Here is a 24,783-nt window from a genome sequence, read left to right on the forward strand (position 1 = left end):
ACAAAGTTCACTTAGATCAGGAATTGTTTATCTGGTTGGAAGCCTGTGGGAGAGAAAAGCCTTTCCCCTCCCTTGAAACCAAGGCTTGGGCAATCCATCCATTACCACCTCATGTTGACATTGCCTGGGCACCATAAAATGGCTAAGGTACGATAAGCTGGCAGGTAAATAAAACAAAACTAGTGCATTTTAGACTTCCCTGAGGCCCCAAAGGGCTCAACTTCTAAATTAGGAAGAATAAACGGTTGGCCCCCCACCTCCCTTGTTGGAAGCACTCCTAAGAGATCCCTTCTGCTGGGTGGAGAGACCCTGGAAAATAGCTTGCTCCTTCATGTCTCATCTCTAATGGAAACGAGTATATTTTCCATGGAACATAACCTCCAGGAGCGACGGTCCTATAATCTGTCCCTCTGTTAACACGGGCAACTGAGACGCAGAGAGAATCCTTGTTCAAGGCTACCCGGGGGATACCTAGGGTCAGCCCTCAAACCCAGAGGCACTCTTTCTGAAGTTGTTCTTTTACTGCTGGGATTCATCATCTCTGTGAGCTCCGGGTGGGTGAGGGCAGGCATGAGCAAACTGGGGACCAGTGATGGCCGCTCCCTTCACAGTGGGTGGACGCTGGGCACCACTGCGACCGCGCAGACTCCCTACCACTGCTCTCCCAGCAGGGGAACTTCAATGGGTTTGTGCTCAGTGGTGTGTGAAGAAATGCCTCTAAGCCTTGCCAAAAAAATAAGCAGCCAAAGTGGGCCAGCTGGATTTGAGCAAATGATGGTGCTACGGTTTGGATCTAGGATGTCCCCAAAAGCCCATGTGACAAAGGCTTAGCCCCAGTCCATAGCGCTCTCGGGAGATAGGGAGAACTTTAAGAGGCGAGGCCTCAGGAGAGGGCTTCTGGTCATCAAAGGGGATCGTAGGACCCTACCCCTTCCTCTGCCCCTCTCATTCCCATCCATGAAGTGAACGGTTTGCTCTGCCATGAGCTCTTGTCATGATGGCCTGCCAGAGGCACAAAGCAATGGGGCCAGTCATGGGCTGAATCCTCCAAAATTGAGCCAGATCCACTCCTCTATAAACTGATTGTCTCAGGTATTTGGTTATAGTCATGGAAAGCTGACTCATGGAAATGGATACTCAAGACACAATTCAACCTCTCCTGAAACCCACCTGCTGCTCTACTCTCACCTGTTCAATTCAATGCTGCTCATGCCCAATGCTTCACCTTCTGAAACTCCTTGTTCTACACATCCGCGATCACAGTGACTTCCCACCTGGGCTTCTCACCTACATCCTTCCATCATTCCTTAATCTTTTAATTTTTGAAATTTTTTTCTTAGAAAAGAGAATTGTACAAAGAACTATACACCCATCTTCCAGCCACAGAATCATCAACATTGTCTTACCCATTATCAACACTTTCTCTCTTTCGGCAGTATCTTCTGTTATTCAACACCTGGTTTTATGGAGATGTAATTCACCTATCATACAATTCACCCACTTAAAGTGTACAGTCCAACAGCTCTTAGATGACCACAGAGTTATGCACACATTGCCACAATTTGAGAACATTATCATGGTATAAAATAGAAACTCCAAAACCATTGTTGTCATCCCCATTTCTCCCCCTCCCGCCACCTATCCTTTCTCTCTCCCTTCCTACTCCCAGAATCATGTGTTGACTTTCCTTTTTGCCTATTCTGGACTGTTGCCATAATTTAATAAATCCCACACTTAATATCATAAGTGTTACCTATAAACCTGTCAACCTGTTAATATATTCCACTCATAGATGAGGCCATTCTAAAATGTAGTATCATTGCAAACCTGGTCAAATCAACACTTCTTTAAGATCATCTCACACCCAAAATGTACTCAAAATTTCTTCTTATGTTTTCCAAACATATTTTCTCAAGATCAAACCAGGTCTACCCATTGTATCTGGTTTTTACACCTCTGAAGCCTCTTTTAGAACAGCCAATGGTGCATCAGAGATCTATTCTTCCAGATCCTTTCTTTTTTAATGACAATATTCATCCATTCAATTTTTTTCATATGAGCCTATTAAATTTTTCTCAAATTTATATTTGTAAAGAAAACTGGAATCCAGTTGTCTCTGGGATTGAGGGACTGGTTCCAGTATCCTTGCAGATACCAAAATCTGTGGATGCTTAAGTCCATATATAAAATGGCATTGTATTTGCATATATCAAATACACATCCTCCCATATATTTGAATCATCTCTCGATGACTTACAAAACCTAATACAATGCAAAGGCTTTGGAAATTGTCAGACTATATTGTTCAGAAAAGCAGCAGAAGAAAAAAGTCTGCACATGTTCAGTACACATGTAATTTTTTTTCAAGTATATTTGACCTCCCAAAGCTCAAGTCTACAACTATGAACCTACAAGTTCAGAGAGCCAGCTGTACAGATATGACTTTAATTCAACATTCAGCTTGGATCAGATCACCATGAAAACCCACACTGACTTAGGACCCAGGTGGAGTGACACAGACTTGTATAAATGGCAGGGAAGGTAGGCACTGAGGACATTCACCCAACTAAGGGAACTAAGCCCAGTGGGTGTGGGAGCCTGATGTTTAAGTGTGAAATTTCATGCCTGTGATCGCAAGGTAACATAGGTCTTTCCCTGTGCTTTTTTAAGAGCAATTTTAGAGTTACAGAAAAATCAGGAATGTAGTATTTGAGAGCTTTCATATTCTTGGCCTATGGATTCCCTTATTAATATCTTCCACCAGTATGTTACATTTTCTACAACTAATGTCAACACGGTATCATTAACTAAATTCCACATTTTATTAAGATTTCAGTACTTTTTACCTAATGTCCTTTTTCAGCTCAGTGTCCCATCCAGGACCCTCCTTATATTTAATCATCCGGACTCCTTAGGCTCCTCTGAGCTGTGACAGTTTCTCAGACTTTTCCTTGTGCTCAATCACCTGAAGGAGCCATGTGTGTCAGGTTTCTCCTCACTCTTTCCCACTTGCCACCTGACACCCTTGGAAAGGAGGTCACTGGGTGCAGCACACACTTCAGGACTGAGTGGTCCTTATTTCCCTTAGGGCAGAGGAGCTACATCAATTATCTGCAATTCTGCATAGAAGATTTTTGTTTTCACTTATTAATTCAGTCAGTTACTTATTTATATCAGTATGGATTCATGAATATTTATTTTATACTTTGGGAGAAAATCCAATACTATTTTATTTTAGTGCCCAAATTTTTTCAGCTTTAGCCATTTAGAGCTTTTTTTTTTTTCTGTTAGCACCTATCTTTCCCCCATTTTACAGATAAGGAAATGAAGCTTCAGGAAGAATATAAAAAGTTGCCAATGTCACTCAGCTAACAAGAGAAGAAGTTCTATTTGAATCCACTGCCACAAGATTCTAAAGCATGAGTTTGTTCTTCCTACCCTAACCATACTCTATCTAAATATAGTCAACCTCTGCAAATAAACCACCAGTGTGTATTCACCTGATAGAGACATTTAGGCAGTAACATTGAAACCACCATTATTGAGAAACTTCCTTCGTTATTTAAAAACTTTTCACTAAAGTAAATATACACAAAGAAAAGTGCCCTCAAAACATAAGTGTACAGATTACTGAATATCCAGAGTGAACCTACTCATGCAACCAGCCCCCAGATCAAGAAACAGAATATAACCGACTCACCAGAAATCTTCCCGTGCCTCATTTCCCATCTTCCCCAACCCCCAATGATCCTATCCTGACTTCTAAAAGCGTAAATCAGTTTTGACCATTTTTTGCTTTAAATAAATGGATGCATGCATTAGCCCTCTTTGTGGCTGGATTCTTTTGCTCATTTTCCCATGTCTTCAAGCTGTTTGGTTGGTGGAATTTTTTTTTAAAGGTTCCAACCATATATTTACAAGAAAGGTTACAAGCAAAGTAACACTTGTAAAAACATGCTAAGTAACTGCATAAAAATAGAACAGTACTATAGGAAGAGTAAATTTACTTAAGATTAAAATAACCAGAAGGGAAAACTACTTAGAGATATGGCCCATTATCCCAAGGTGGCTTAGTTCCCCTTTGCTATTCTTATCTAGAGTCTTATTTCCCAAGGTCAGCCTTATTATTGTCCCTGAGAGACGTTCACACAAGAAGCCTGCTTCCTGACTGAAAGGGTGCCATTCTTACCAGCACATGGTCAAAAACTTACTCAGCTGCCTCTAACATATAATGTTACAAAATGCTGCTTGCCAAATTTGACTAAAATACTGCTCATAAATCCAGAAGATCTATGATTTACATATGTCTGCATTTTCTGTCTCACTAATAATCACTGCCTCAGACCTGACGTCTCACACCAGGGATGGCAAACCCTTGGCTTCATGCCGCAATTCATTCTCACGTGGCCATGGATATTGCTGAATGAATGCACGGTCCTCTTGGCATCTCCTCGGCCCAGCACGTCTCACCAATGAGAAGGAATCTATTTACCAGCTCTCTCTACTCACGCCCAAAACATTGGAGTACTTTTCTACTTGGCTTCTGGCTTTCCCCGCATCATTTTTAGGCTTCTCACTTTTATCACATCTCTCTCCTACTTATGAACCTACTCTGGCTCCCACTTGCCTGATAGGTAGTAGACAAGGTACCCTGCCTAAGTTTCAGTAACATCTGTAATTTGCCTACATCCTATCAAGCTTTCCATATTCCCCAACCTCAGAATTTACTTTCGTTCCAGTTGGCTGGCTCCTTCACCATCTCACCCAAGTCCTGTATATCCCATGCTGTGTGCTCCCACCTGCCCTTCTAATCATTTATACAACCCATTCTTCCAATGTCATTTTATGAAGCACCTATTATGTGCTATGCTCTTTTCTAGATCATGGGGGCATAGAAAAACATAAAACCATCCAGGTCCCCACTCCATAGAGCCTGCGATGTAGAGGAAGATGGGTGAATCCTAAAAAACAAACAAATGCATAAGGTATATCATGATGATGAGCATCTGAAGCAGCACAGTGACTGTGGATGTCATTTCCTGCATATCACACTCTGTGTAGGGGTCAGAGAGGACACCTCTGAGAGCGTCACAGTTGAACAGTTATTCCAGGGAAAAGCTTACCAGGCACAGTGCAAAGCAGGTGCAAAGGCCCTCAGACAGGAACATAATTATCAGAGGAAGCCAAAAAGGTCATTTTAGCCAGAGCAGAGTGAGGGAGAGAACAGAGGGAGGTAAATCTGAGCAGTAGCTCAAGACGAGTTAACGTGGGACTTTTAGATCAGTGGCTCTCTCCTTACAATTACCCCCATGCCCCATCCCAGGTGACATCTGACAATGTCTAGCAAAATTGGTTATCACAACTGGGACATGCTACTGGCTTCTAGTGTTAGGGACACTGCTGAACATTGCACAGTGCATGGGACCATCCCTGCAACAAAGAACCATCTGACCTCAAGAGTTAACAGCACCCAGGTTGAGAAGCCCTGCCTTATGTCCTGCCCAAGACTGTGGGTTTCATTGTAAAATGAATTGAAATGCCATCAGAAAGTGTCCAACAAAGGAGGGACCCCAACTGACTTGGGTTTTAAAAGGATCAGTTTAGACACGGTGGAGTGAATCATAACTTAAATAATAGTATCAAAGGCCACTATTTACTGAGCACTCACTGTATTTGAAGCACTAGACTGATGACCAAGCCCCAAGACGTCTCGGCATTTTCTTCATCATTTCTACCACCACCTAATGTTATATTAAATGTTGGTCCATTAATTTTTATATGTTTGCAGTAGACGCCAAGCTCCATGAGCCCAAGAACTTTGCCCTGCAGTTCAATCTCCAGCACCCACTGCCTCGCATACTAGGTGCCCTCTATTTATAGCTCGCAGGGTTGATCCCCAGTTCAGACAAGGGAACCAAGTTTCGGTGTCTGTGACCTGAACCAGGGCTATGAGCAATTAAGTTTCCCTCCTATTCCCAGGACAACAATCTCCCTGAAAAGGAAGTCTCCTAGTGGATAATATTCTGGGTGAGTTTTCTAAGTAGTTATTGCTGCACCTTGCTACTCTCTACCTGTAAGAATTCGTTTATTCATTTATCAAATGTGCCCTCCGGTGCTTGGCACTGGGATACACTCATGAGGAGGAAGATGTCACCCTCCCTTACTCTTCAGCTCAGCCTGAGATTGAAAAACTATCATAGAACAAACAGGTGGCTTAAACAACCAAGTCCATTCTCCCACAGTCGTAAGCCAAAGTCTGAAACCAGGTGCCAGCATGGCCGCATTCTGGTAAGGGCTCTCGGCCTGCAGATGGCCACTTCCTCCCTATGCCCTCCCATGGTGGAGGGAGGGAGAGGAAGAGCAAGTGTGCTTCGTGTGTCTGTCTCCTCATCAGAGCAGTAACCCTATCATGAATCCCCTCCCAAGAGGCTCGTCTCCTAAGGCCATCACACGAGGGGCTTGGGCTTCGACCTATGAATGGGGCAGGGGGGACATACAGTTCCATCCACAGCATTGTCCTCCAAAGCTTCCCGTCCAGTGCTGGATGCAGACGCCACACACACGACAGGAACAGTGAACTCTGCCTGTGACAAGTGCCAAGAGGAACTAAAATGAGCCCTGGGAGGAATGATTGGGGTGGAGCTGGCCACAGAAAACCCTCCCGAGGGAGCACCTTGCAACAGCAACCCCTCAGCAAAACAGCTCGTTCACAATGAGTATATTGACAGATTGTGGAGGTGATACACTGATACACTTCATTAAATAAAAGGTATTGCTAAAATTATGTTCACCTATTTCTCTTTCTACTTTTTAAAATATGACTATCTGAAAAATTTAAGTTGTGGCTTGTGAGCACTCTCTCTGTCTCTGCCTCTCTCTCTCTCTCTCTCTCTCTATATATATATATATATATATATATATATATATATATGAGCTTGGGAACTGTCAAGCAGGCTGGGAGGGCCGTGGGTTGTCACATGGGNTGACACCCCCAAAGAGATTAGGTGGGATGGGCAGGGATAGAAGGCAACCCACCAGGAGTAGAGAAGGTGAGTTGGTAGAAATGGCTAGGTGGCATTTTAAGAATAGGGCAGGCTGTGCCAGGTACGGGGCTCTCTCCTGTAATCCCAGCTACCTGAGAGGCTGAGACAGAAGGATCCTAAGTTTGACCACCTTGGGTAACTTAGCAAGACCCTGTCTCAAAATAAAAAATAAAAAGGGACTGCGATGAGCTCAATGGTAGAGCACTTCTGGAATCAATCCCCAGTACTGCAAAAAACAAAGTTAAAATTAAAATAATAAAAAGAAATAATATAGGCTGTTTATGGGTTTCTTTTGATAAAAGCTGTAATTGGTAGTTATGGTTGTATAACTTGTGATTCTATTTTTTAAAAATTACTGAACTGTACTCTGTGAAGGGTGAGTTTCGTATGTCAAGTACATCCCAATAAAAAGTAAGATAAGAAAGGAACGGGCAGTCTAATTTTAAAATCCCTGATATGCAAGAGGAGCCCTGAATTCTCCAGTCAGTCACCCCCGTCTGATCTAATGCAGCTTTTCTTTATCTCCTTTTAAATGTGCAGGTTGAGGGTGAGTAATTAAGGGACGGGCTCTGGCATGTTTGGGGTGATAACGGGAGAGGACACGAGAGTTCACCTTCAGGAGCAATCAGAGCCAGAGGTGGCCTGCAAAGGTGAGCTTGGGAACTGTCAAACAGGCTGGGAGGGCCATGCGTTGTCACATGGGGCTCAACCACACGATATCTCCACCTCCTGGGTACGGCACCATCTGAGTCCCTGATTATCAGCCACAACTGTTGAGTTAAATCAAAAATAACAAACTTCTACCTACGGTTATGCATCCATGTTAGAACTTCCTCATGTGATGCAAAAGGGGACACTCTACCCTTCTGCCACCCCACATCTAGTGTTGTGTTGTTACCCAGGAGCAACCGGAGATGAAGCTTTCTCTCTAGACTTTGCACAGTCTCCTCTGTGCAAAGTTTCACAGTTAATTTAGAACATCTTTAGACCCAAGCCATCACCAAGTTGTCTCCACTGGCTTCTCTGCCCCACAATGGGCTGGGTGCTGCAGGTAGATAAGGAGCCTGGTGAACCCAGCACCTGGCCAAGGGGCTTGCATCCAGGAGAGGACTCAGAGTCCACAGCCAGCACCTTTTTCTAATCCTGCAAAATTTATCATTGGTTATGCCAGCATTTCTTGTTTTAGTTTTCCATTTCTGCTATTTGTTTTGAATTCAGAAGAATGAAAAACTGGTGGTACTTCAGTGGTCTCTTTGCTGTAGTCTCTGCCCAAGAGGTCTACTGAAGGTAAATTGTCTAGAATGCTTGCCTCTCCCAATCTTCCTTCCTCGAAGACTTTTGGTTTGGCTTCTTTTCCCTGTGGTTCAGGAAAGATGGCTTTTATCACAGACTCCCAGATGCGCTTGGATGTGTTGACTCTGCACCTGCCACACTGTGCCACTGAGAAAAGGATTTCTTACAAAGCATTTTAAGTTTAATGACTTATGACGAGTTGCCACTCCAAGAAATATTGAGACCCAGAAGTCACGACCACGGCCCATCAACCCAGCGCTAGCAAACCATTCAGGTCATCAGGAAATAACCATAGAATTGGCATCTCCTAGAAGTGTGGCGGTCACCTTTTGCTTTTGTTGCTGTACCAGGATCGACCGTAAAGGAAAGACAAATGGAGTGATTTAGGAAAGCTTAACAAGGAACAAGGGAAGAGTCAAACCTCTAGGCAAGTACAAGTCCAGATCCACTCTCCAAGGTCTGCAGGGGCCAAAGAAGGAATTAGTTCCTGGAATCCAGAAACACTGAACCTTCAGGCAAGGGACACAGGAAGCCCATAGTGACCTTGTAGGTTGGCACCAGGGGGAACTAAACACTGTGATTTCTTATTCCTGCCTTTCTACAACCTCCAGACCATGCTGTGGGCAGGTGTCAGACACAGTGAAGAAGATGGCAGAGGAGGCGGGTTCTGTGTGGATCACCCATAGCCAACACATCGGCTCAGACTCCACATCCCGCCCTTTTTTTTCCTGGTAATGCAGACGCCATCTTGTGTAGGGGAATGTTATGAGTTGAATTGTGTCTTCCAAAAAGAAATGTTGGAAGTCCTGGCCCAGGTCCTGCAGGAAATGACCTTATTTGGGGACAGAGTTGCTGCAGATGTAATTAGTTGAGAGCATAATGCACAAGAGTGGGACCTTCATCCAGTAAGACTGGTGTCCTTATTGAAGAAGAAGGAGGAGGAGGAGGAAGAGGATAATTTGGGCACAGACACAGAGGGAAGACAGCCATGTGAAGACAGAGGATGTGATAAGAGAGATGCAGTCACTAGTCAAAGATGACCTGGGTGCCCAGAAACTGGAAAAGGCAGGAAGGAGCCTCTCCCAGAGACTTCAGACACCATATGGCCCTTCCAATAGCTTAATCTAGAGGTCTGGCCTCCAGAACTGTGAGATACTAAATTTCTGTTGTTATAAGTTTGTGGTACAGGTTGAACATTCCTAATCTGAAAATCCAAAATCTGAACTGCTTCAAAATCCAAAAATTTTTGAGAACCAACATGATAATATAAGTGGGAAATTTCACACCTGACCTCCATGTGACAGACAGCAGTCAAAACAGACACAAGTTGTATGACTTTACCTTCAGGCCACCTGTACCCAGTATATATAGGAAACATAAATTAATATATAGACTTGGGTCCCACCCCCAAGATATTTCCCTATGTACATGCAAATACTCCAGAATCTGAAGCCCTTCTAGTCCCAAGCATTTTGAATAAGGGATACTCAACCTGTACTTTGTGACTTCAGCCCTAGGAGGTAAAGTTACCTTTTCCTCCTACATGTGGCCTTGGATGACAGTCAACCCCACCCAAGCTAAAGAAAGGGGTGCTTTTCCCCTCAATTATCAATTTTGATCATTAAAAAATTTGAGATGTAGGCAAGGCCTCAATTTGGATCCCAGCTTTATCACTTAGTGACCCAGTGGGACTGGGGTGACTTGGTCTAAGGAAAAGCTTGCCCTGGGGGCTGTGCCTCCTTGACTCAATTTCCAAACATCTAGAAGTGCCTTCAGAGGGAGCAAAGGAGCATCCCACTGTGGACAAACTGGAACTCACTGGCGACTTACACGTGGGAACCCCTCTTGAGCACCACTTTGGAAACATGAAGATAACTTTATTCTGGCCAAGGAGGAGCCGCTGGGTATTACTGCCACACTCAATTCCCAGGAGTGTCAGAGATGCTCAGTCAATATGATTGTTAAATTCACTATTTGCAAAGGATGTGGCATAAGGAAAGAGAGAGAAGTCCCGAGATGCTGGCCTACCTTCCCAGTTCACTGCAAGAAGCCAGAATCCCAACGTGAAGAACAGAGAGGAGTGTGGCCTCCCCAGTTCTTCAGTCCAACCTGGGAGGACCTGGATTGGTTCCTTTTCTCAGGACCAGCCCCTGTGGAAATTGTTTTAGCAGACTGTTAAGTCATGGATACAACTTGGCTCCTGGCCATGCTGCACTGAGGCCATCTCCTGAGCATCTACCATGTGCTTGGCTCTGTATGAAGTACAAGCATTCAGTGAGAACCTGACCCTGGCAATGGTGAACCCTGGAGACCTGTGCCAGATTCTAAGGGCACATGGAGGAGCATCTAAACCACAATGGGCCCAGGAGTTAGCAGGGAAAAAGACCACACAGAGCATCCCCAATCTGCAGATGAGTAAACTAAGACTCTGAGATGTCAGTTAAGCCGCAGTAGAAGGCAGAGCGGTGAAGCTGGAACTCAGTGACTTCAAAGTCCACATTCTTTCTGCTGCACTAGAACACCACCCCGCAGAGTTGCGTCCGTGGGCAGCGTTCCCACATGCTCCTACGTCCATTCTCCCAGAGCTGCACTTGTTAGTTCACTTTTCTAAGTATATGCTGTATATGAAGGAGCTGTATTCAATGCTGGTGTCACAGAACTGAGTGAGAGTCAAGGTAGTCTAGAGGGGCTGGGGCACAGATCTTAACAGCTAATTATAGATGTAATTTCAAGGCAAGAAAAAGGCTATGAAAGTAACAAACAGGACTTGGGGATTGAGAGAAACAGCTGGACTCTTAAAACCTAGAGACCAACGAACACCTGTTCTAAAAGGTAATGCTTAAGCCAGTAGTTAGCAGCAATTTGGGGCATTTGGCAGTGTCTGGAGACCTTTCTGTCATCACAACTGGGGAGTGGGATGCTACTGGCATCCAGTGAGGAGAGGTTGGGGGAGCTGCCAAATACCCCCCAGAGCCCAGAACAGCCCCAGCAACACAGAACTCTCCAGCCCGGCACATCAATGGTGCCAAGGCTGGGGGACCTGGGTTTAGACTAAAGTGTGCAGGTGGTAAAGAAGCCAGCCCTCTAAAGGATGGAGGAGCACTCCAGTGCAAGGAACAGCATGAGGCATGGCTGGAAAACCATGCTTCAAGTTCAGGAGGATGTGGAGGGATGTGACAGGAGGGGCCAGACCACACACAGCCTCAGTCTTGTACAGAAGTTGCCCTTTTCATTCCCCGTAGTGGAAAACCTTTGAAAGGTCGTAAGTGACCAAAGGACACTCTGGCTGCTCTACAGAGAAGGAGGGGGGAAGGGCCAAAAGCAGAATCCCAGAGGCCAAAGTGCGGCCCTGAAGAAATGAGGGTAGATTTGACCAGCACTGAATCTTGAGATTCAGGTCACTCCACAGTGCTGGCTGATACAGCCCACCAAGGGCCAGGTAAGAGAGGGATCAAGAACTCAGCCTCAGACTGTACAGTGTGAGCCACCCAATGAAATTGGGCACAAAGGGTGCTGGAAAGAGCAATCGTTTATGCAAAGTTATGAGCTGTAGTTTGTTCTCTGTATAGGGCTACATCAACTTCACCTGGTATGGGGGCTTTCAAAGAAACACCAATGCCCAGGCACACAGCTTAGATCAGGTTAGCCTGAGCTCCAGGAGTAGGTCCAAAGCCTCAGTGTGCTTTAAAAGCCCCCTGGTGATTCAAATGCACAGTGCTATTGACATCCATCTTCCAACCTTGAGAAACTGTCCCAAGGTGGAGAGCTCTGTTCATGGCAGCCCCTAAGCGGGCTGAGAAGCCTCACCTTTGTGCATTACCAAAGGAACTCTCTCTCTTTTGTGTCTATTTACAATTCTGTCTCTGCTGCTTCTGTGGGTGGCTGAATTCTATCTGTCAAAACAATGAGCTGCAGGTAGTCTCGGGTGTTCTTGGTTACCTGCAGTTCCAGACCTTTGGTTCTGAGACTCTCTTGTTTATAGCAATGTTGGTCACCTGGTGACGCCCTGAGGCTGATTCCTCTCTTCCATCCTCTGAGAGACAGAATATTTGCATTTTCCCTTGTGAACTTTCTTTCCAAACAACTCCTAGCACCCTGTGCCACTGTGTACTCAAAGCAGAAGATAAAGCAAACCTGGCCTGTTCTTCAAGGTCCAGTCCAATCTCCATTTCCTGTTATTATTGGGAAACCATCATGTGACTTTCTTTGTACCTGGTGCTTGGGGGTACCACGATCCATGTGAATGTCATGGTCCTGGGTCTAGGGAGCTCACCGTGTAGGTCAAGGTGTCTCAACCTGAGAGCTATTGACAGTTGACGTGGGGTAATTAATGCTTTGTGGTGGAGGCTGTCCTGGGCATTGTGGGGTAAACATCCTGGCCTCAGCACAAGATGCTGGTTCCCATGCCTCCCAATGTTGCAACCAAAATTACCTCCAGACATTGCCAAATGTTCCCCTAGGAGAGCAAAGTGTCCCCATAAAGATTTAGTGCTCAAGGGGGAAGACGACAGCAAATAAATACTTACTCATAGAAAATGCTGATGAAGGTAATGAACTGGCATAAACAGGAGAGAGATAATTGAACTTGGCATGAACAGAGAGATAAGAGCTCAACTCAAGAGGCTCTGTTCCAGCCCAGAACATAGCTGGTATTATCTCCCTAATGTTGCTTCCTCTGACGGCCTTATTGCTTTTCTCCATCTCATTTGATTGTTTGCTATGCAGCCAGGTATAATACTGAACATTCACCCAGCTCTATTTCATTTTATTCTCATAACTATCCAATGACCACAACTGGCACCACAAATGATTGAAGTTGTTTTTTTTTTTCTTGGTACTGGGGATTGAATTCAGTTGTGCTTTACCACTGAGCTATATCTCTAGCCCTATTCTATTTTTTTTATTTTGAGACAGAGTCTCAGTAAGTTTCCCAGGCTGACCTCCAACTTGTGATCCTCCTAACTCTGCCTCCCAAGTAGCTGGGGTTATAGGCATAGACCCCTATGCACAACTTGTGGATTTTATATATAAGTAAATTTCCCTTATAATCAATAGCTGAGAGGTTTTTCAAGATGGCAGAGCAGAGAAGGTCGCTTTCTTGGCTGCTCCCTGATGTGAAGCCAAGAAAGCAGGCAGGCAGCTTCTCAGCAAAGTGGGTAAACAAACAAAAAAAGTTGGGGAGGACGACTTTACTGGAATTTAAAACTGGACATACAAAAGAGATCATGGCTCAAGAGGTTGGATATGATAAAATAAGGAAGAAATCTCCAGCAGCACAGCCGCTGCTTATTACAGGTGTGCAGCACCATGCTGGGCTGATCATACCATTTCTGTTTATTGTGATAATTAACACTGTAGATGTCATAGTAAAAACTATTTTGTTTAATGCTGTATGTTTTTTGCATTGGTTGTTATTATTATTTGCCTCCCCCTAAATAGTGAGGTCCTGGAAACCTTCAGGTACAATAAAAGTCCACAGGGTAGAAACTCTACCACTGCAGATCCATACTGTTAGATGGGTAGACACACAAACAACATGAAAAATCAAGAAAACAAATCACCCTAAGCAAATCCATGTACTCCAATAAGGAATTCATTGACACCACAGTAGAAAAAATGTCAGAGAAGGAGTTTAGAATATACATAGTTAAACTGATCTGCAAAGATCAGTATAAGAGCAGTATAAGGAGTGAAATCAGAGAGAAATTCGGGAAGTTAAAGATTAATTCAATAAGGAGATCGAGATTCTGAAAAAAAACAGAAGCCTAGAAATAAAGGGATCAATTAACCAAATTAAAAATTCAAATGAAAGCATCACCAACAGATTAGATCACTTGGAAGACAGAGTTTCATGCAATGAAGACAAAATTTATAGTATTGAAAACAAAGTTGACCATGGAGAAAAAAAATCTTAAGAGACCATGAACAGAACTTCCAAGAAATACAGGATAAACTAAAAAGTCCAAATTTAAGATTTATTGGGCTAGATAAAGGCTCAGAGATACAAATGAAAGGAATGTACAATCTTTTCAATGAAATAATATCTGAAAATTTCCCAAATCTAAATAATGAAATGGACAATCAAATACAGGAGGCTTACAGGACCCCAAATATACAAAACTATAGCAGACCCACACCAAGTCACATTATTATGAAAATGCCTAACATATAGAATGAAGATAAACTTTTAAAGGCTGCCAGAGAAAAAAGACAGGTACCATTTAGAGGAAAACCAATCCAGATCTCAGTTGATCCCTCAACTCAGACCGTCAAAGCTAGGAGGTCTCAGAACAACATACCAAGCTCTGAAAGAAAATATGTGCCAACCAAGAATACTATATCCAGCAAAATTAATTTTCAAAATTGATGATGAAATAAAAACCTTCCGTGATGAACAAAAGTTAAAAGAATTCACAAATAGAAAGCATGCATTACAAAACATACTCAATGAGATATTCCATGAAGAAGAAATGAAAAATAAAAGTGAAAACCAGCAAAGGGAGGAAGAACAGTGAATCAATGAAGAAACTAATTCAAATCAAAAACCAGAAATAAGTCAAAATAACCAGTAATAAAAATCTTATCTCAATAACAACATTGAATGTAAATGGCCTAAACTCATCAATAAAAAGACACAGACTGGCAGATTGGATTAAAAACAAGACCCAACAAAATGCTATCTCCAAGAGACTCACCTCATAGGCAAAGACATCCGTAGATTGAAAATAAAAGGATGGGGAAAAAACATATCACTCACATGGATCTCATAAACATGCAGGGGTTTCTATTCTCCTATCAGATAAAGTGGACTTCAAGCCAAAGTTAATCAGAAGGGACAAAGAACAACCTTTCATGCTGCTTAAGGGAATTTTATATCAATAAGACATAACAATTGTAAATATTTATACCCCAAACAATGGAGCATCTATGTACATCAAACAAACACTTCTCAATTTCAAGAAGCAAATAGATCGTAACACAATAATACTGGGTAACTTTAACACACCTCTATCACCAACTGGATAGATCCTCCAAATAAAAACTAAATAAAGGGGGCTGGGGATGTGGCTCAAGTGGTAGCATGCTCACCTGGCATGCATGTGGCCCGGGTTCGATCCTCAGTACCTCATATAAACAAAGATGTTGTGTCTGCCAAAAACTGAAAAATAAATATTAAAAAAATTCTCTCTCTCTCTTCCTCTCTCTCTCTCTCTCTCTCTCTCTCTCTGTCTCTCTCTCTCTCTGTGTGTCTTTAAGAAAAACTAAAAAAGAAGCTATAGAACTAAAAACTACAATTAGTAATTTAGACTTAACAGACATATATAGAATATTTAACCCATCAATGACTGAGTATACTTTCTTCTCAGCAGCACATGGATCCTTCTCTAAAATAGACCATAGCTTAGACCACAAAGCAGCTCTTAGCAAATACAAAAAAAAATAGATATAATACCTTGCATCCTATCAGATCATAATGGAATGAAATTAAAAATCAATGATAAATTTTTTTAAAAAGGTACTTAATACCTGGGATAATATGCTATTGAATGATGAATGGATAGCAGAAGAAATTAGGGATGAAATAAAAAATATTTAGAGGAAAATGAGAAAAGTAACATATCAAAATCTCTGTGACACTATGAAGGCAGTGCTAAGAGGAGAGTTCATTGCATTGAGTTCACTCATTAAAAGAATAGAAAGTCAACAAATAAATAACCTAACATTACATCTCAAAGCCCTAGAAAAAGAAGAAACCAACACCAAAAGCAGTAGAAGACAAGACAGGAAATAATTAAAATCAGAGCTGAAATCAATGAAATCGAAACAAAAGAAACAATCCAAAAAATCGACAAAACAAAAAGTTAGTTCTCTGAAAAAAATCAATAAAATTGTTAAACCCTCAGCCAACTTAACAAAGAGAAAGAGAGAAAACACAAATTACTAAAATTTACGACAAAAAAAGGAAATATCACAACAGATGCTATTGAAATACAGATGATAATCAGAACCTATCTTGAAAATTTATACTGTAATAAAGTAGAAAATCTTGAAGACATCGACAAATTTCTAGAGTTATATGGCCTACCCAAATTGAGTCAGAAGGACATAGAAAATTGAAACAGTTTAATTTCAAGCAACAAAACTAAAGACGCCATCAAAATCCTACCCAGAACACAAAGCTCAGGACCAGACAGGTTCTCAGCTGAGTTACAACCAATAGCTTTTCACTGTAAACTAAGTAGGGCAAAAGTTGAGACACCCTTGGCTTCTACTTTTTCTTTTATCTTCTACGTCATTAAGTATCACAATCTTTTTTTACTTGGTCAATGTCTTCTTTGTTGAGTTCTTTTGTGTTTGTCAACTTTTTGACACTGCGACTGAAACATTTGACAGGAACAATTTAAAAGAGGAGAAGTTTATTCTGGACTCACAGTTTCAGAAGTTCAGTTCCTGGTCTGTCAACACCATTGTTCTGGGTCCCAGATAAGACAGAAGGGCATGGCAGAGGGAAGCAGTTCAGCTCATGGCAGCCAGGAAGCAGAGGACCCAAGGACAAGATATATAATCCCCAAGAGCATGTTCCTGGTTACTTAATTCCTCCAGCCACATCACACCTACCTATAGTTACCAGCCAGTAATTCATTCAAATTATTAATCCATCATGTGCCTAACCCACTGATTATTACAGCTCTCAGAATCTGATCATTTCACCTCTAGACATTCCCACATTGGCTAACATGAGCTCTGTGCAGGATACCTCATCTCCAAACCATAATACCTTTCTTTGGACCTCCAAATCACTCCAGATTTTCTCCTTTCCCCAATTTTTTTCTTTTGATGTTACTGTGTTATTGTTCCCTACTGCTGATCTACACCATGCTCCTTCCCTTTTCTACTGGTGTTCCAAAACTTCAGCATTGCCCAGTAACATCTTCTACTCACCAGCTTTGCACTGGGCCTCCTTCCTATACCCTTCACTAGACCAATTCTGTTGTGGGATGCAGAAGTACTTTCTCACCCCATCAGTCTCTGCTTCCAGTCAGATGCTGTTTATAACTCTCTCCCTTGGAAATTTCCTCTTCCTTGGAACACTATCCCACCTTCCACCTCCTAGCCTGTAAACATAGGTGGACTCGGCTGCCTAGTTCCTTGTCCTAATCTCTGTCTATACTCTATGCTCAGATGTCTTTAGCTTCCTGGGCTTTATTGGTCCTACCCATGTGGAAGACTTAGCCTAATTTTATCTCCTATCCTGGGCTCTTTCTTAAATTTTAGTCTGACTTCTCCATTTTCATCTGAACATCTCCATATGAATAGAAGAACGATGGCCTGTCAAATCCAACACCTCTCAAACAAAAGACATTGCCTTTCTCCAAAGTCAGCTCCTTCCTCTGGCTCTCTCAAGAACTTCTCTTCCTCTTTGTGGTAAAAATCATTCTCTGCATTTCTTTCTTGGAGCATCCCTTCCTAGAGCCTGTTGTGGACGCCATCCACAACAGGGGTCAGTGCCTCCTCTCATGGAGCTGTAGTCCACCTGTCAAGCCAGACGTTCAAAAGAAGGATTACAAGAGGCATTGAGGGAGTTGCGATGGGGAACTGCAATGGTCAGTGGGTCTCTCCTCTGCTAGGTCTAGTGAGCAGCAAGTCCTGTGATTCTCCCATGATAAAGTCCCTCCAACCCGCTGACTACTCCCCCAACTCATGGCCTCTGCCCAGCCACCTCTTACCTCCTCTCACTTCTGCCCATTTCTCTGAATTGTCACATGTTACACTGCCTTGTAATGTCCTGGTTTCTTCCCCATCCCCCCCCCACTACATTATAAGCTTATGAAATATAGTGGATGCTTGCCATTTGCCACTGTATTCGCAGTACCTGTCACAGAGTGCTCAATAAATATGGGTAAAATTGGGAGGGCATGGATTCTAAGCCCTTTTTGGAGTTCTTGTTTCTTTTTAAGCCCTCCTCTGCAGAGTTCCCTTCTCGGGCTCTTCCTGAAGCTTCACCTCAACAGCACGCCATGTAGGTTCTGAAATAAGAATCTAGAGGGAGCCAAGTCACAACAGCACAGCGGGGGATATTTGAAAAACAGTGATTGGCAGATGAGTAATGAGAAGGCTCCTCGCACAGGGCACCTGTGGCTTCTCCTAGAGAACTGCTGGCCCTGCTAGTGGAGGGGGACATGCTTCACCTAGCTGCTGGGTCTTTAGTGTCCTCTGGTGCTGTTGAGAGGAGCCTTGCTGGAGGACCCAGCTCTCCTTTCATTGCCGAAAATCAGCTTTGCTACAGGACCCAGGGTCTGAATGCAGAATCCCAGATTCCTGAGGCCCTTGGCAGTCACCATCCTATCCCTTCAGAAGTGCACACACTTGTCCTCTGCCTGACTGCACTGCTTATTTTATTTCCATGAGCTAAAAGAGAGATGGCATACAGTGCACTTGGATCCCAGCACTGTCACTTACTTATTCCTTACGTGATCATAGTTATGTAAACTCTGAAAATCCTCAACGTCTCCTTCTTTGCAAGGAGTTAATAACAGAAATCATCTCATTGACATCTTGATCATGGTCATTTTAGCATATGAGTATTGGTCATATTGTGTCCATTGGCTCTTCTTTTTGTATAGTTAAAGCTTTAAAAATTATCTTATAAGCTCTTTGGGAGAATTAAAGGAAGCTTGATGTGGAAAATGCTCATCACCATACAAGGGAAGCCTTGGTGACACCATTGTCCTTGCCTGGAGGGTCTTGTGGTACTGAGATTGAAACAGAGCCCTTTTAAAGTTAAAAGCAAATTTCCTGATAACTGATTTTCTGCATCTGGAGTTTCCTCATGTTGAGAACAGAAACTGAGAAATGATTCTCTGACCCAGATGGGCACCAAAGAAACTGCACTGCGGTGTCTTCTCTCACTGTCACATCCTATTGGAATCTGCATGTGTCTTCCTCCTGGCTTCTGTTTCTGTGATTTGTAGTCGTGTCTGTAGGATTGGTGGGAAGACAGACTAGCTGCCTTTTCCCAGTTTGGGCAATCCAAATGGCATTAACTGCACTTTTCCTTTTTTATATTATTTATTTTGCAGTTGGTGATCAAATCTAGTCAACCAAAAACAAAACAGTGTCCTTGTCTTGGCTGCTGGAAATAAAATTCTTTACTCTGTTCGTTGGTTTGTTTGTGTCATCTTTGCCCACTAGAAGTCAGCTTCATTAGGACAGGTCCTTATCTGTCTCTCCCCCCATTGTGTGGCAAATGTACACAGCAGGCAATCCACAGACGGTCATTCAAAACAACTGCACACCCTGCTCCTCTCCAGCACCCTCCAGCCCAGCCTGAGAGGGAATGTCCTGTCATGGGGAGCTGGGATCCCAGAGGAAAAGAAACAGGTGACCATTTTGCCTAGATCAAAGGTTTGTGCAATCCAGTGCCTCCCTTGGAACCAAAAAGACAACTCAGAGTAAGGGATCAGGGCTGAGAAGATTCAGAGGAGGAAACACGGGAGGCTGGAGTGGTCACAGAGGGATGCTCTCAGATGAGGTCCGGGTTAAAAGGGAAAGAACCAAGTGTCGACACAGCACACAGCCAAGGGACCAGATGCTGGAGAAGCCCTGTCCACAAGCAGGAAAAGCATCTGTAAGTGAAAACCTAAATAATACTTGGGCCTGAGGGGGAAAGTTAGCTGCAAAAAGAGGGTGTGCCAGCCAAAAATGGTCAGAATGCAAAAGAACACAGGAGTGGGCCGCCTCCTAAGGCCCAAGAGGCCTCATCTAGAATACATAAAAGGTGGAATTGCTGAACTCCTCCGGTTGCCCTTTGGTCTCTTTGTCAAGGGGATGGCTGGACAGGAAGAGATAAGAAAAGGATTAAAGACTTTATTGTTGCATGAATCATTCACTATGTTCAGTCGGTGACACAACAATCTTACTTAACCCTTAGAAGAGGTAGCAGCCATGATTCCCATCATATGATGAGAGAAATCAACTTCAAAGAGATGGAGCAGATTGCTCTAGAGCCCAGCCCTGGTGAGTGGTCTCTGGCTTCACCTAGATATCGTATAACTTAAGACGGAAGCTTGAGGTGTGTGGGAGGGGTGGCTGTGGGCCAGCAGTCCAGGCCTGACTCCATGTGTGTTTGCAGTCATGCTTCCCTGGCCGTTCTCACACAAGCTGCAGTTTAGACATAGGGTCCTCCACCCAGAGTTGATTTTCTGAGCCCAAATCGAGGAAGGAACACTTCTTCCCCACTTCTTATGTTTCCTGCTGTATGGGGGGACATTATCAGTGTGACGCTTTTAGCTGCTGTGGCTCCTCCCTCTCTGCTCCCTGAGGAGATGGAGTAAAGTAGCTGATTGGTGAGTTTGACAGAAAGATCTGGACCAAACACTCGGACTTGTGCAAAAGTCTTTCTTTCTCCGGCAGAGAACCAAAAGGACAACTCAAAGCCAACAGTGAGGGCTGGGAAGTAGAGAGGAAACCCAGGAGGCCAGAGTGTCCCTCGGAGGCTCTCCTCTCTGCCTCATGGTCTGCAAGGTGACCATGCTGAGCTACCGTGAGCACCGCCAGAGACTCTCCAACCCTGCCTTGACCAGCTGTGCCTTTGTCACTACAGCAATGCTGCTTCCTCCAGGAAGTTTCAGCCAGCAACAAAGGTGACATCTGATCATTGCCTGTTCCTCCCGCCTTCTCATAGTGCGGGACTCACTGGGGAGATGGGAGTCGTGAATTCGCCCCACCAAACTAAGCAGTGACATCCAGTGAAGAACTCCCTTTAGTTCTGATTTAATTCATCTCACTGGCACTACGTTAACCCTGAGTCAACATCTCAGAGGAGTCAAGAAACAGGAGTTGGGCCAGAAGAAACCCAAGAGAATGGTGAAAGTTCTGAAAACTGGGCCGTGGGAGAAATGGTGAGAAGAAGAAGAATATTTAGTTCAAGGAAGATTTTGGCTATGGTAGGATGCAGTCCGTCTTCACATGCTTCAAGAATAGCCAGGCAAAGGAGTATTCGACTTAGGCTGTGTGATTTCCAAGGGCAGAACTAAGTCCCAGGAAGAACCGGCTCATTTGAAGGAAGATGTTTACAACTGTTCTCGTTGTATACAAACAGAACGATTTCCCTCAATAGGCAGTGAGCTCCCTGTCACTAGGGCTATTCAAACAACCTCACTCCGTTAAATGGAATGATCCCCAAGAGGACATTCTGGTGTTGGGAGTTGGCCAGTTTAAAATAAAGTTCATCTGAGCTTTTTTAAACCACACGGTAGCAGAATGAGATGTTCTTGCCTCCTCCCCATTTTCTCTCCCCAGGATCACAACTGGCCTATAACAAGGAGAGTGGGCCAATTGCCAATGTCCATACTCTGCCTGGGAGGCAGAATACAAGCCTGCACCAAGCTCATCACAGTGGTGGGGGGAGGCTGTGGAAGCCTCAGCCCACAGGATCCAGGGGAAAATATTTGGCTCAAGAACACCTTGACCGTCCCATGACCCTTCCTTGAAGGAGTCTGCAGTAAGCCTAAGAAGAAAGAAGCCCTGACAGCAAATCCATGGATTCTACCGGAAGAGAATCAAGTGATGTAAAGATATGCAGTCATGGGAGCAAGAGAAGATTTCATTCTCTTCCTGCTCCTCTCTAAAGAACTTAAAGGAAGCAACGCAGAGCTTGCAGCCTGACATCTGGCCATGAGGATATGTTTTGTTGGCCCAATGGGATTGTTTAAAATATAAGAAGGAAATAATTACCACCTTTTTTAAATAGGAGATTTTTACACACAGAAGTCCACAATTTCCGGCTTCTCATGAAGAATCACAAAAATCTAGTCAGCTGGCAATACTTGGCGGGAGGTGAGAAGCAGCTGCCTTCTGTGGTCAGGGGCCATATCCTCCAGTTTGTGTGGGACTCGCCACCCTGTACCCACTCCTAGATACTGAGGCCGAGTATCGAGGTATCAGTTGCCATTTTCTGCAGTCAGTTCTGTCTCTATCCTGTGTTGCTATGGGAACAGAAAAAACTCACCTTGCTCAGGAGACAGGTCGTGTTTCTTACACTCCTCCTGGCTCACCACCCTTCATCCTCTCCCTAGCGTCTGGGTGTCAGGACCAATTGACATCCCTGGGTGTCTGGTTTACAGCTTCAAACACTGATGCTACCTTCGGAATGGAGCTACAGGGGCGGCAGGTGAAACTGTGGGGGCATCATGGGAGCAGAGAAAAAGAGAGAGGCCAGAGGCAGACAGGCGCTGCCAGGGGCCATCTGAGACAGTCTGTCTTGGCTGGGCAGGGAAAAGTCAATGTGTTTGACCCCATCTTCTGCCATGTGTGTCCTGGGAAGCTGATGGTGACTGGATGGAAATTTCTCCTGGTCATTGGGGTTTTACATTCCCCTATGATGACCTCTCAGGTCACTATCTGTTGTTTAGACACAGCCTTTATGTGGTTTATTCTAGAGACTTCTCTAAAACTTCAAATGGGAAAAGGTGTGGGTGTTGGGTGGGAGTATCCTGAGTGACCACCCCCCTGCCCCAGTCTCATACCCCACGGTCCGCTGCAACCCCACACACTCTCATTCTTCCCTTTCCAGAGCTGGAGCCTCCTTCGGGACTCTCATCAGCATCCCCACCCTGTCCTCTGAGAAGAGTGGCCAGCTCCAGATGGCCCTGCATATATGTTATCTCAAGTACACTATCCTGGGGACAACCCCAATGGGATCGGTATATCAGGACTGCCCCATTTTACAGGTGAGGACACCGAGATTCAGACAGGTTAATTAACTTTCTTCTGGCAGAAAGCTATTAATTGGCAAGGCAGGAGCTGGCTGCCCGATCACTCTCCTAAGCACATGATTTTAACCCCACTGCCTCCGCCCGTGAAGGACGAGGCTGGGCCTGCAGCCAGGATCACTGATGCATGTGTGTTATGACTTTGTTTCAAGAAAATAGCAGAGTTTGGGTTTTGTTTTCAGTCCTCCTGTTGGTGATGCCAAGGTTTGCTTTGATTCTGTTGGCCACAGAAGCCCTATAGATGTGACTCTGAAAGACAAGTTTCAACAAATTCCCAGGTCCCTCTCTGATACTTCAATTCACCTGTCACACCTTGGTCCCATAAAAAAATAAACAAATAACTTGGGTTTCATTCCCTCAAAGGCCATGTTGGGCACTGACTGGCTCAAATTGAAATGTATCCTATGCAGTCCCTGGACCTTGAGTTCTCTGACATAAAGAATATGCTATGAAAGAGCCACAATAACTCCTCTTCTTGAGCTTGGGATTTGTTCTCTGATGGAGGCATGTCTTTTACACATCCTTTCCTTGACACGCAGTCCAGGGGATTTGGCAGTGCTGATTCAGAGAAAGATCTGAGCATGGCCATGGGTCAGGGCAGGCCAGGCCAGGGGGTACCAAAGTAGTATATGTAGTGGGTCTTGTGTTAAAAAGAGGTTGTCACTTTGTGATGATGGGGCATGGACAGAAGCCCCATGTGACCCCAGATCACCCAAACAGGACACGATCTCCTCCTGGAACTGGCTGAGCCACTGGCCTGTCCACCTTGTTGTTGCACTGGTCTTGCCTCAGAATCTTCACCCTACCATGTCCTAACACAAACATCAACACTCCCTGGTCTAACTTAAGCCCCCACCCCGAGGGCCCAGTGTGGAACACCAAAATCAGGAAGGCAGGGGTGGGGCACAGGAGCCACCTGGGAAGGGTTCGTCTTTAGGAGCATAAAGCATGAAATCTGTGGGGCAACAGAGGTCCAGACACTGACATGAACAAGAGGACAGGCAGCCGTGGCCAGGAGGCTGTAAACAAGATACCCTTTGATAATTTTCAAGACCAAGACAAAGCAAAGAAGAACAACCAAGACTCTATTACAATAGTTCAAATGAGAAGTGACAAGACCTCAGACACAGGGAGTGGCAGTAGGGATTGAGAGGAGAAGAGAGAGTCCAGAGGGAACGAAAGGCCATGAAGCATGAGCAAGCAACTGGTTGGACGGGACAGGAGAGCAGAAGGAGCTCTTGAGTTCCGAGTGGTAGATTAATAGGAGGATTAATAGGGGGCAACTGTGAACCTTCTGACTTGGGCAGGCGGGGGTCGGCAAGGGACCCATCGGCTGAGCAGAGAGTGCAGAGACATGGCAGGACTCAGCAGAAAGTTGGAGTGCAGGCTGGGGCATGTTGACTCTGGGACCTTCAGGTTGTGGCTTTCAGGAAGCTGTGGATAAGCATCCAGAGAGCAGGAGACAAGTCTGGGCGAGACAGAGAGATGTGAGCACCACCAGAACACAGACGGTAGCAGAAGTCCTCCATGCAAACATGATGGCTACAGGACAGTATGAGAAGTGTAGGTGGCACCTACAGGACAATGCAGAGAATTGGGGTACAGGGAGTGCTGGCACCTGGAGGGGAGACAGAGTTAGATGAGCCTGTGAAGAAATCAGCAAAAAGTGAAGT

At 44.3% G+C, this 24,783-nt stretch overlaps 1 protein-coding gene across 3 annotated transcripts in view; it reads right to left on the reverse strand.

Annotated features, from left to right (window-relative positions):
• The window catches only part of Hsd17b2 (hydroxysteroid 17-beta dehydrogenase 2), a 96,999-nt gene that overhangs the window by 66,547 nt on the left and 5,669 nt on the right, over nt 1-24,783 (reverse strand). For 2 of the 3 annotated variants that reach the window (XM_048792351.1, XM_048792350.1), the window contains exon 2: nt 6,498-6,584. The exons of the other annotated variant lie outside the window; for it this stretch is intronic. In XM_048792351.1, the coding sequence (XP_048648308.1) occupies nt 6,498-6,584 (87 nt within the window). The remainder of the gene's footprint in view (nt 1-6,497; nt 6,585-24,783) is intronic. 3 annotated transcript variants of the gene reach the window in all.

The sequence above is a fragment of the Marmota marmota genome, unplaced genomic scaffold (assembly GCF_001458135.2).
Source record: "Marmota marmota marmota unplaced genomic scaffold, marMar, whole genome shotgun sequence".
In the NCBI taxonomy this organism is placed as follows: Eukaryota; Metazoa; Chordata; class Mammalia; order Rodentia; family Sciuridae; genus Marmota; species Marmota marmota.